At 35.3% G+C, this 13,582-nt stretch overlaps 1 protein-coding gene across 1 annotated transcript in view; it reads left to right on the top strand.

The window, feature by feature from the left end:
* ADNP2 (ADNP homeobox 2) overlaps positions 1–8,368 on the top strand; it is a 39,443-nt gene extending 31,075 nt beyond the window's left edge. Inside the window, exon 4 of the mRNA XM_051970581.1 lies at positions 3,514–8,368. Coding sequence (XP_051826541.1) covers positions 3,514–6,744 — 3,231 coding nt within the window. The 3' untranslated portion in view covers positions 6,745–8,368. The remainder of the gene's footprint in view (positions 1–3,513) is intronic.
* The last annotated feature ends 5,214 nt before the right edge of the window (positions 8,369–13,582 follow it).

The raw sequence follows: 13,582 nt of genomic DNA on the forward strand, positions 1-13,582 counted from the left end.
CCAACAGACTAAGGAGCTAGAATTACAATAAAGAATAATGTATTCATGGCTATATAACTTTAAATTCTGGGCACCAGAATTGTCTCATCTTTTACATAAGAAATTTAAACTAGATTCTCTCTTAAGTTTCTTTTGAGTCTAAATGTAAATACTTATATATGAGTTGACAGTGGCTAGTGAATACTTCATTTGAAAAAGATAGGTATTTTAATTCTACTAATTGTTGTGTTAGGGCAGGCAAGACAAAGCTAATGTAATCTAGGTTTGCAGTATCATTTTTTTAAAAAAGTGTAATGACTTCTAGTGTATTATTCAACATCTAGATCATTTTGGCTTTGTTATTCCTCCATTTTTTTCTCCCTTACTCCCTTTTCTCTCTTTTCTTTCCTAAGTCCATCCTAAGAAAGAACAGAAGGTAAAACCAAGACTCTGATTTCTTAGCTCTTGCTTGCAACATCTCTTGGAGACTGTATTATTATTCATCTGCTTTTGCTACTGCTCCTGACTTAACTCTTTTTTTTTTTTAATAACTTTTTATTGACAGAACCCATGCTAGGGTAATTTTTTACAACATTATCCCTTGCACTCACTTCTGTTCCAATTTTTCCCCTCCCTCCATCTCCTCCCCCAGATGGCAAGCAGTTCTTTACATGTTAAGTAGGTTACAGTATATCCTAGATACAATATATGTGTGCAGAACCGGACAGTTCTCTTGTTGCACAGGGAGAATTGGATTCAAAGGTATAAATAACCTAGGAAGAAAAACAAAAATGCAAGCAGTGTATATTCATTTCCCAGTGTTCTTTCTTTGGGTGGACTTAACTGACCAACTTTGTCTCCTAATCTCTGAACTCAAGTCTCAGTCTGTGATCATCCTAAATCTCTGTCACTTATTCTTTTACTCCATTCTCTTCAACCCTACTTTTCTTTTCCTCTCCAACTCTGCCCATTCCTATCACTGAACCCTCTGGGATTTTATGTCATGTTGAACAGACATTTCTTCATTTTGGAATTTGATCTTACTCGTTTTACTTGAACTCACAAGACCTGAATGAATCCTTTCATATGTCCCTCTTTTCCCCATCGCATCCCATAAACACAATACACTTGTTCCTATAGGTAGCGTTAGAAATACTGTCTTCCCACTGCTGTTTTCTATTTGCTTTTGTTCAACCTCCTCTTCTTTGAAATTGATTCTATCACAATTTGCTTCTTAGCTCATATTTCCTCCTTCACTTTCTTCCCTTCCCAATTTCAATCTTAAAGTTAACCATTAAATCCCTTGCCCCCTTATCCAATCACTGCTTAACCCATACCAAACCTCAACCCTGAATTATTTTATATATTATACTCTGTTCTTGCTTCTGTGATTTTGAATGAAGTTGTGGGAAGTCATACTGATGTACACTATAAATTCAACTGGGTCATTACTGTAGCAAGTTAGTTCTTTTATTCCTTCCGTGATTGATTTCCCTTTATGCTTCCCTCAGAAGATATTTCAAATTTTTGCCTTCCCTTAACCTTTTACTGAAGACCTAACTACTTATGAGCTCCCTGTTTGCCTCTTCCCTTCATCTCAGAAATCCTTGACACTATTTCTTACTCTTTTCTCCCTTTCCTTTCAAAATTCTCTTTATTGAAGCCAATTGTATCGTTTTCTTTATACTCTAAAAGTTTTTTCCACACTCAGTTAACCTTTCTAATCATCTTTACCCCAATTACTAGTTTATTCTGTACTTGGTTCCTGTAGGCTTAAGTCTTTCTCATCATTAACCCTTTGCGGGAACCTTTCCCCTCAAGTTATCATCCTATACTGTGCTCCCTTTATTCATCACTTGTACCTAGAAAAGCTGTCTATACTTAGTGCCCTTGCTTTCCTTTTTTTTATTCCTCAATCCATGCATCTGATTTTCAGATATCATTCAAATGAACTTCTTTTCAGATCTGCCAACAGTCTCATTTGTTATTTCTAATGATCCTTTCACAGTCTTCAGCCTATTTGACTTTTCTGTTGAATTTGATAATTTTGATCACGTTATCCTCTGATGTTTCATGATACCAATCCTCATGGTTCTTTTTCCACTTTCTTGACTGCTATCCAGTCTCCTTTATTGTCTCAACCATGTTACATCCTTTAACTGTGTATATTCCTAATACTTTGTCCTAAACTTCTATTTTCTTTTTACATTCTCACGTGATCCCAGCTCCCATTGGTTTAACCATTATGTCTGTAGATGATTCCCATATCTACAGCATACATATATACATAAATGCACATATATGTGTTTATAGACATTTTAAATTATGTTCCAGAGACATCTCAAACTAAATATGTCCAAAACATATTCCTCTTTTCCAAATGGTAAAGTAATTTGCATTTTTATAATGCCTTATTGTTTGCAGAAGAATGCAGATATTACATGTCATCTCCTTAGATCCTCTAACCAATCTTGGGAGATAACATGCTATTATCTCCAATTTACATTTGAGGAAGTGAGTAAAAGAGTAGGTCAAGTAACTTAACAAAGGTCAAGCAAAAGTAAAAGCAAACCCATTAAGTGACTGAGATAGGATTTGAACTTTGGGCTTCCTGGATTCCAAATTCACACTCTTCATTGCATTACCTAGCAGATTAAAGTTTTAAGTGTTAACATAGTCATAATCCATCTTTCTTGTTATTTATTTTTAATACATATTGCTTTATGAATCATATTGGGAGAGGAAAATTAGAACAAAAGCGAAAAATCGTGGAAGAGATGAGATTTACATTTGGTCTCCATAATTCTTTTTCTATATGCAGATGGCATTTTCTGTCTGAAGTCTATTGGGATTACTTTGGATCACTGAGCCACTGAGAAGAGAACCAAATCTTTCATAGTTGATCATTGCACATTCCAATTATTGTATATAATGTATTCCTGGTTCTGTTCTCAGTTCTCAGTTCATGTAAATCTTTCCAGGCCTTTCTAAAATCAATTTGTTTTTATAGAACAGTAATATACCATTAACTTCATATGCTTAAAGTTGTTTAGCCATTCCCCAGTTGATGGGCATCTACTCATTTTCCAGTTCTTTACTACCACAAAAAAAGTTGCTACAAACATTTTTGCACATGTGAGTCCTTTTCCCTTCTTTAAGATTTCCTTGAGATACAGATTCAGTTAAGGCACTACTGGGTCAAAGGTTATGTTTTATAATCCTTTGAGCATCCTTCCAAATTACTTTCTAGAATAGTTGGATCACTTCACAATTCCACCAACAATGCATCAGTGTCCCAGTTTTCCCACATCCCTTCCAACATCTATCATTATCTTTTCCTGTCAATCTTGGTCAATCTGAGAGATATGAGGTGGAACTTCAGAGTTTTAATTTGAATTTCTCTAATCAGTAATGATTTAGAGCATTTTTTCATATGGGACTTTGCATTTATGGTGGTAAGAGTTAGCTCTAGCCATTTAAACATGTTTCTTATTCTGAATGTTAATACTAAAAATGTTTTTATTTTTTCTACAGAAATATCGAACAAAGCCATACTGTTGCAGCCTGTGCAAATATTCAACAAAACTACTTTCTTCATTGAAAAATCATTTGCATCGCTACCATGAAGATGAAATTGATCAAGAGTTGGTGGTTCCTTGTTCAAAGTGTGTTTTTGCTTCTCAGCCTAAAGTTGTGGAAAAACACTTTCGGATGTTTCATTCTTCTCACCGGAAAATTCTGAATTACCCCATGAATATTTTGGGTGAATCTAAATCATCCAGGAGTGATGTGATAAACTTCACATGCTTAAAATGCCATTTTACAAACACTTTGTACTACAGCATGAAGAAACATGTACTCATAGCACATTTTAATTACTTGATTACCTCCTACTTTGGCATGAGAACTGATGAAATGCCTGAGCAAGTGAAAAATGACAGCACTTCACTTGCCAATATGATTCCATCTTCTGACAAGTACTATTGTAAAAAATGTAACATAGGTGCCAGCAGCCTGGATGCTTTAATGTATCATATTTTGACATCAGATACCCATAGAGATCTGGAAAATAGGCTCAGATCTGTAATTTCAGAACATATTAAAAAAACAGGACTTCTTAAGCAAATGCACATTGCTCCTAAACTTTCTGCAAATATGGCCATGTCTCCTTTAAATAGCAGCAATGCTCCAGCACTAACAGCTGCTGCTTCTACTTGCATTCAGCTTGCCTTGCCACAAAATACTCAAAACCAAACTCTGGTACAGTCACAGGCGGTAACTGTGGCCTCAAGTGCCTCTGGGACTCTTACCCATAGTGCCCCTGCTGCTACCCAATCACACGTAACTCTTGTATCTAGCCCTTTGCCAGTGGGCCAGAACAATATTGCACTTCAGGCATCTGTTCCTCAACCTGTTTTTGTTTCTCATGGCCTCCCACTTAATCAACCTGTGAGTCCTACAGTTCTTCCCCTAAACCAACCAGTTGGATCTGTCAATAAGTCTGTTAGTGCAGGGGTTCTCCCTATAAACCAAACCATTCACCCAGGACTTTTGCCCCTCAGTCAGTCTGTTGGATCTCTAAATAGACCTGTTGGACCTGGAGTTCTTCCCATAAATAGACCCATTGCACCTAATGTGCTTCCTGTTAACCAACCTGTTGCATCAGGTGTCATCCAAGGAGTTCCACCAAGGATGATCTCTATGGGTAAGACAGTCCCATCAGGGGTACTCCCTGTAAGCCAGGCAGTCACATCAGGGGTACTTCCTGTAAGCCAGTCAGTCACATCAGGGGTGCTCCCTGTGAGCCAGACAGTCACATCAGGGGTGCTCCCTGTAAGCCAGACAGTCACATCAGGGGTTCTGCCTATGGGCCAGACAGTACCATCAGGGGTTCTGCCCATGGGCCAGAAGGTATCATCAGGGGTACTCCCTGTGAGCCAAGCAGTCCCATCAGGAGTACTCCCTGTGGGCCAGGCAGTCCCATCAGGGGTTCTTCAACTCAATCAGTCTGTTATGTCAGGAGTTCTTCCAGTTAGCCAGGCAGTGCGACCTGGAGTACTCCATCTTAATCAACCAGTTACACCAGGTGTTTTACCTGTAAATCAGCCAGTCAGACCTAATGTCTCCCAAAATGCCACTTTCCTAACTGCAGGCTCTATCCTTAGACAGCTAATACCAACAGGGAAACAGGTTAACGGGATACCTACATACACCTTAGCACCAGTTTCAGTTACGTTGCCTGTACCACCTGGTGGTGTAGCAAATGTTACACCACCACAAATGCCAATTCAGCTCATGCAATCTAGTGCAGCTACCCAGATATCTCATTCCCCAGCTGGTGCACCTTCTCCTCCCATAGTGGTAAGCACTTCCCAAAATATGATTGTCCCAGCATCTTCATCTACTCCAGAAACCAGCCAAGCTGTCAATCTCAAACAAGCTAAACAATGGAAAACCTGCCCAGTTTGCAATGAACTCTTTCCATCTAATGTCTATCAGGTGCACATGGAAGTGGCTCATAAACATAGTGGATCAAGATCCAGTGAAAAACTTGAGCCTGAAAAACTTGCAGCATGTGCACCATTTTTAAGATGGATGAAAGAAAAAAGTCTTCGCTGTATCTCTTGTAAATGCTTAATATCAGAGGAAGAACTGATGCATCATTTATTAATGCATGGTTTAGGGTGCTTATTCTGTAAATATACTTTCCATAACATTAGAAGTCTTTCAGATCATAATAGGACTGTGCACCTTGGAAAGAAGAGATTATCTGTGGATTATAGCAACAGAGGTTTCCAGGTAGATAATGATGCTAATGGTGACTTAATATTTCCTCATATTGATTTCATTACCATGTTGCCAAAGGAAGAACTTGGAGAAAGGGAAGTCTATTTGGCAATACTAGCTGGAATGTACTCCAAGACAGTTGTACCAATTTATATTAAAGTGAGACCACAGACTCTTGAGGAACATAGCAATCCTGGAAAACAAGTCAGTACCTGTCCATTTTGCCTTGGTACTTTTGTATCCACAGAAAAATATGAAATACATTTAAAGGAAAGACATCACGTCATGCCAACTGTACATACATTTTTAAAGTCTCCTGCTTTCAAGTGCATCCATTGTTGTGGGGTATATACTGGAAAAATGACATTAACTGCAATCACTGTACATTTGTTACGATGCAGGAGTGCTCCCAAAGTTAGTAGTTCAGATCTTCAGATCCAGCCTGATCTTAGTGAAAAAGAACTGCCATTAGTGAATGGTGAAATACATGATTCTGTTTTTCCTGTCAAGAGAAAACTTCCTGATCTCTGTTCTGGGGCAGAGGACCAAAGGGATAAAGAAGAACCTCTTATCATAGATAATGACGTCACTTCCGTTTCTGAAAAAGCAGTGAATGTGCCTTCTAAAAAACAAAAGAATGAAAATAGGACTGAAGGTCCGCTAATAAATGATGATGCTCTTCATATTCTAGCACTAAATCCCCAGAAGTATGAAGACCGTTCATATGAGGAGAAAAAACAGTTCCTTAAAGATTATTTCCATAAGAGGCCATATCCTAGCAAAAAAGAGATAGAACTGTTATCATCCCTTCTCTGGGTATGGAAAATTGATGTTGCATCCTTTTTTGGGAAAAGAAGATATACCTGCCTAAGAGCAATAAAAAATTACAAACCTTCTGTGCTTTTGGGCTTTGATATGTCAGAACTGAAAAATGTTAAGCACAGATTACACTTTGAGTGTGAAACACAAACCTTATAAAAGAAAAAGCTATTTAAGAAATCACAAATAAGCAATCAAAAAACTAGTTTTTAGTAAGTTTTTTGGGGGGAACGGGTGGAGGGCACTTAGATTTTCTGTTACAGTGTAATGACCTGATGAATTACAATGGTCTTACACTGCTTCTCTAGATATTTCTGGGCACACAATATGAATAGTTGTTTTGTTTTTGTGGAGGTCATGCTATTAGTTTTTCCACTTGAATGTAACTTATGTTTTATATCTGCTTGTTTACCCAGTGGTGTTGAGATAATTAGAAACCAAAACCACATTTTGTTTCGTTCTGGGATTTTTTGTTTTTTCCATTTTTGCATTCATCCGAGTAGGTAGTTTATCTTTTAGTGGTGAATGGTACAGCAAACTTTTTCTTAGACAGGAGTATAAGTGTTAAATAAAAATCCAGTAATGAATATGGCACAGTAATGGTGTGCTGCATTAACTTTTGCTAATTTCTTCTTTGTAAAATAATTGCTTGTACTGTGACCTATTTATAATTTTTCAAATGTGCTTACTTTTACATTTTATAGAAATTAAAAAATTTTATTTATGGAATATATGCCCAGATCCAAAATTTGGTGTGTGGTATTACGATAAGTTGATAAAGTTAAAAGCATCATTATTACCAAAAATGAAGTAATTTTCTCTAGATACCAGTAACACATTTCAGTATAAATTTTCCTTTTTTGACATGTATTGTTTTCCATGAAGAGAGGTAAGGCAGTACCTTCTTAGTGCCTTTTACTCAGTGAGAAATTTGGACTACCTGAAGAGTTTTCCCCGTCCCTTTTAATTTGCTCAGAAACTGCCCAGAAGGGGACAGGGAGTTGTTTTGTTTTGTTTTGTTTTGTTTTCCAAGAGAAGGAAATAAGAATCTAGTAGTTTTACCACTTGGTGGTTACTAATTAATATCCAGGTCAGTGTAATAGTGACATGCTGATTACATGAAATTTTCAGTGGATCTAATAGAATTAAATTAGGCCTAATGGCCATTTGTCAGCAATTAGTATGTTAAAATTTAACAGTGACAGAATTTCCTTAACATTGGTAAATAAGAAGGATACAGCTGTTTGGGTTAGTATGTCATTGTACTGATGTTTAGTTATGTGATCTTTCTTCTATTATACTTTGACTATAAATGGAGATCTTGGATATCACTTGGAATCTTTTACAAAATCTAAAATCATTTAAATGAACACAATCCAGTAACAGAGTAGCCAGTCTAGTCATTAAGTCTGTTGTATTGTTTAAATTCTGGGTTGGGGTTAGGGGGGTGGTAAGGGAGAAAGCAAACATATCTTGTTGCTCTTTATTGAAGGGATATAGGGTTTAAAACCCATATGATGGAAAAGTTGGAATGCTCAATGGAAAGCTTGGGTCCTATTATTCAATGGAACTTTCTACATAATATTTTTGGGATAATACTGCATGCAACTGTTAAACTGTGTCTTTTGAAGCAATTGTATAATTGGATTGTGATTGTCAATGTACTCTCCTATTGTAAACTTCAAAGAAAAAGCTTGCTGAACTTTTCCCATTTAAAATTTTTTTATAAATTGTTTTCAAAATGTCTATTTTGAATTAAAGCTACATATTTTCCTATTGAAAATGTTTTTCATTCCTTGCATTGTAAACTACCATCACGACCTTGATGTATGATTTCATACAAAGTTTTTATATAGTATTAAATAGCCATTGTGAAAAAGAAGCAAAATCTAAAGGCAGTTGTTATATAACTCATCATCTAAGCTCATTAGAATTATAGAAAAAAAGCTGACAATTTACTGATGACATCCTATGGTCTAAAAACTAGGTATTATATAGAAAAAGTTCGTCAAATAGCAAGGAAGAGATGCATTTATCATTGGGAACAAAAGTGGTCCCTTCTTGAACCAGTATGGGACAATTTATATAGTCAGCCCTTTAGAGATTGAAGGCCCTTTGATAACACCTCCCATTCCAGAGCCAAATACTTTGTCTTGACAAAGAATAATGTTATTTGCTATGACCTATGATGTTTGAGTTTCTTGTGCACTTTTGGTTGCTGCTTAGTAGAAATCACTTTTTGACTAGTAAGATCTTAAAAGTATTAGAGCATCTTAATTAAATTTCTAAAGTGCAAATATAAAAATATTTCAGCCTTAGATTGTTGTGGAAATAGAATTTTAAAAGTATTCAGGTGCTGGAGGGAAAGCCCCAGCATAATACTAGTTAATTTTGTATTATTTTAATATATTTATATATAATTATAACATTTATAATGTATATATGTGATACAATGCTGGTGAACTTGATCTGTAAGAAGTTAGAGAGCTAGGTTCATGAAGTGGCTTTTATTTTGTCAAAATAGACTAAAAGAAAAACCCAAATCTGTTATTTCAAAGCAATGACCAATGTATCTAGCACTAAGGATAGCCATTTTCAGTTTTTATATTAAAAAGCATGGTCAGCTAACTTGTCATTAATCAAAACCATATTCAAAACGGATTATCTAAAATTAAGAGGAAAAAACTCAAGTACTTTGAAAGAAGTGTACTTTAAAAAAAAATTTTTTTATTCAGTGAAAATAGCTGTGTTGAGTATTAGTAAAATTTCAATTTTCCACAAATCGATGTTACAATTTCTTTGGACTCCAGTTTATTTTCCTATAAAATGAGGTTGGGCTAGATGCAGCTCTAGTATAATAATCCTAGGTTTTGTATGCTAGAATGCATAAGTACTTGAAGTATAGATTTGTCAAATTTGCAGGTCACTCAAAATGGGTTAAATAAGGGTTAGCTAGTATTTTGGAAGACAGGATCCAAGAAGGTACTGACAGTCACAATAAATATTAGAATCTGAGATTTAATTTTTAAAACATTAAGCACTTTGATATTTACATGTGTGTATGTGTATATATGGCGTTGTACGAAACATTGGGTAAACAATAGCCTAAAACATTTCATCTCTAGAAGCTAGCTTATATAAGGGAAAACCATGTTTTATAAGGGAGAAGTAGCATTTTTTTATCCTAAATCCTTAAGAATTGATTCTTGGATCTTTTGTATTGATGAGAATGTCATTCACAGTTGATTACTGCTACTGTAGGCAATGTTTTCCCCCTAATTCTGCTCACTTCATTTTGTATCAGTTCATATCTCTTCAGTTTTTTCTGAAAGCATCCTGCTCATTTCTTACAGCACAGTAATATTCCATTCCACTCAAATATCACAGTCTGTTTAGCTATTCTCCAGTTGATGAGTATCTCTTTTCCCATCACAAAAGGTGGTATTATAATCTTGTATAAACAGGTCATTTTCCCTTTTCAAAAAAATTATTTCTTTGGGATACTAGTTGTGTATTGCTGCATCAAAGGGTTTGATTGCCCTTTGTGTAGAGTTCCAAATTGTTCCTCAGGATGATTAGATCAGTTCAAATGTACCAATGATGCACTAATGTCCCATTTCCCCCACATCCCCTCCAACTAATTTTCCCTGTCATTAGCCAATCTGTTAAGTGTGAGTTGGTTTAGAGCACTTTATATGCTTAATAATTTTGATTTCTTCATCTGAAAACTTTCTATTTGATTATCATTTGAGGAATGATGTATCAAATTTGACCCAATTCTCTACATATTTGAGAAATTAGGCCTTTATAAATCTGATTAAAAATTTTCAGTTATATTTCCTTCCATCCAATTGATCCCATTTATCTTTTTGTCTCTTTTACCCTGTCCCTTTTTTATTTTGCTTCTATCACTACTGCCATTCCTTCTATCAGCTCTCTTTAGCTCCCCTCTCCCCTTCCCTAGAGGATAAGATTTTTTTATCCAAGTATTTTAACATGTTAATCCCTTTTTGAGCCAATTGTAATGAATGGATTCAAGCATTATCTTCTAGTCTCCACTGTAAAAGTTCTTTTATGCTTACAGCAATAATTTACCCCATTTTAACTTCTTCCTCCTTTCTGCACACACTTGTCTCAATTTTAATATCCTAGTCAACTCATATCCATGTTCTTTGTGTATAATGCTTCTAACTGCTCTAATGAGAAAATTCTTGGGAGTTACAAGTATCATCTTTCCCTGTAATAAATGCAAATACTTTAACCTTATTGAATCCTTCATGATTTCTCTTTTCTGTTTACCTTTTTATGCTTCTCTTTGACTTTTTTCATAAGGATTGCTTGAAAGTCCTCCATTAAATATCTTTTTCTTTTACTTGAAGGATTATACTCAAGTTTTGCTGTATAGGTGATTCTTCATTATAATCTTGAGTTATAATTCCTTTGTCTTTTAGAATGTCATATTCCAAGACCTCTAATCCTTTAACATAGAAGCTGCTAAATCCTATGTAATTCTAACTGGCTCCACAATGTTTGAATTGTTTTATTTGGGGGTGTAGGGGAAGGAGCTGTTGACAGGGTTTTCTTCTTGACTTGGAATTTGGCTATAATATTCCTGGGAGTTTTCATTTTGGGGGTTTCTTTCAGGAAGTGATTGGTGAATTTATGCTGTTTCTATAATAACAGGACAATTTTCCTTGATAATTTCTTGAATGGTGGCTTTCAGGTAGTCCAATAATTCTTTTCCTGATCTATTTTCCAAGCAAGTTGTTTTTCCAATGATCTCTTGTGGAGTTTTGTGATCTTTTGTGGAGTTTTTAGTTTTTATTTGCCTAATTCTTTTTTCAGGTAACAATTTTCTTCAGTAAGCTTCTGTACCTTCTAATTCTTTTTAAGTAGTTCTTCAAGGGATTCTTGTATATCTTTGTCCATGTAGATATTTTCTTCAATACTTCAGTACCTCCTTTACCAAGCTATTGCCTCTTTTTGTGGTTGAAGGTTTTGTTTTTTGGGGGTTTGAGTTTCTTTTCATCATTCTCCTTTAACCAATTTTTCCTCTACCTCTCTGATTAAAAATTGGGTTTCCATTGTCTTGACTTTTAATTTGATGTTAAAGTTGGATTCTGTTTCCTGGATGGGGAGGAGGCATAGTCCCAAGCTAAGATGGTATGATCTAAGGAGTAAGGTTTGCAGCCTTAGAACTAACCTCTATTCCCCTAAAGCTGGATAGTATGCTAGTGTTTCTTCTTGCCCTGGGATAACGACTGGAGACTGCAACTACAAACTGCAATGCAGTTTTTCACCCAGTGCCAGCAAAGGATCCTCTATAATCTTCTGACTAGCTTTATCTCTTCCTTATTCTTTATGGGCAAATAACTCTGGAAGATACTACTGATTCAGTCACTCTCTACTGCTGGCTTGTAGGGCACAACCTGTGCTGGTGTGGCCTGTGCCCTGGACTTTCCCTGCTGACCTAAGTTATCTTGTTTTGGAAAATTTTAATGTTTAATCCTTTTGTCATACCTGACATAAAAGTAAAAGTCACCTGTTCCTGAGTTATTAAGAATTACTAATGGCTTGATCATACTTCTTTATAAATCAGTCATTTGATAGTTGGTTACTATTTCGACTTTACTATTTTATAGTATTTCAAATTTAGCAACACATTTTCTTGAAGGAAAATAGATAAAAATTAGTAAATAGAAAGGATAGTTTTTAAGGTTTGCAAAGCACTTCACATTATTTGAATGGGAGAAAAAAAAAGTTCTGATCTAATTATGATCTATTTTTGTGCAATAAAACACTTTCTTTAACCACTATGATACTAAGCTGAACTTCAGATATTTTGATCATAAAACTCATTAATCCCCTTCAATTCAAAATGATGTAATCATTTTTTATTCTCTTTTTAGGGTGGTTAAATACATAAAAAGTTGTAGAAACTTGAAGGAAAGGGATACTTAACACTTGTAGCCACTATTTAATCAAATGAAAACATAACTGGACTTGGATGAACTAATTCTAGTCTAAACTGTGCCAATTACTGAGGCCATGAGAAATTGTCCTTTTTTTTGAGAGGGTGATACCACAAAAAGTTGCAGAAATGTTTTTATTATTTGAATGTTTTATCATATCTAATAAATATCATGAGCTATTTCCTAAAACAATATTTTATGGTGCCCAGTACTAATGGATAAATGGTGAAAGAAGGCTTACTAATTTTAGAGTTGGAAAAAAAAATCAGTCATCTAATCCCATTTATAAATCTTGTCTTATACAAAAATCTTGTCTATAAACATCTTTAACAAATGGTCATCCAGCTTTCTTTTGAAAACCAGACAAACATACCACTGCTGAAAGACAGCTTATAATACTTTCAGATAGCTAATTTTACTTTCTCTGAGCTCAAATAGGTCTCTCAAAGAAGTTGGTGCTTTAGGGCCTTGGCAAAAATATACTCGACTCCCCTATCCCATGAAACCCTACTTATTGTTGTCACATTCTCGTCACCTGAACTTAGTTCCCTCAAATAATCCTCATAACAATATAGTATAGTAGGAGTATTAGATGTAATCAGGAAGGATTATTGGTGGGTAAGAAAAAACTGGACACTATAAAATGCTTACCTGGCATTTTTTAGTTCCCTTGCTACCTCAAATACATCTCAGACTATCAGTGCTTACCTAACATGCATACCTCAAATTCAACAAAATACTCCAGATTTGACTCAGGTTGGAAAGAAGAGTACAATGGTGATATAATCTTGTTCTGAACCATGTTTCTGTGAGTGCAATTTGATAGTGTTCCTATGGCTTTTATTGGTATGAGTATTCCCACTGAGGAATACTCTTTACTGCCTATAATATGCCAGGCCTGAGGATGCAAATTTAAAGTTAGGTAGTCCCTACTTTTAAAGAACCTGTCTTTTTTCTTTTAAAGTTTTTAACACTATAGATAAATATTTCCATACATAAAAAGAGGACTTTATATATATGAGATC

The sequence above is a fragment of the Antechinus flavipes genome, chromosome 1 (assembly GCF_016432865.1).
Source record: "Antechinus flavipes isolate AdamAnt ecotype Samford, QLD, Australia chromosome 1, AdamAnt_v2, whole genome shotgun sequence".
Classification (NCBI taxonomy): domain Eukaryota; kingdom Metazoa; phylum Chordata; class Mammalia; order Dasyuromorphia; family Dasyuridae; genus Antechinus; species Antechinus flavipes.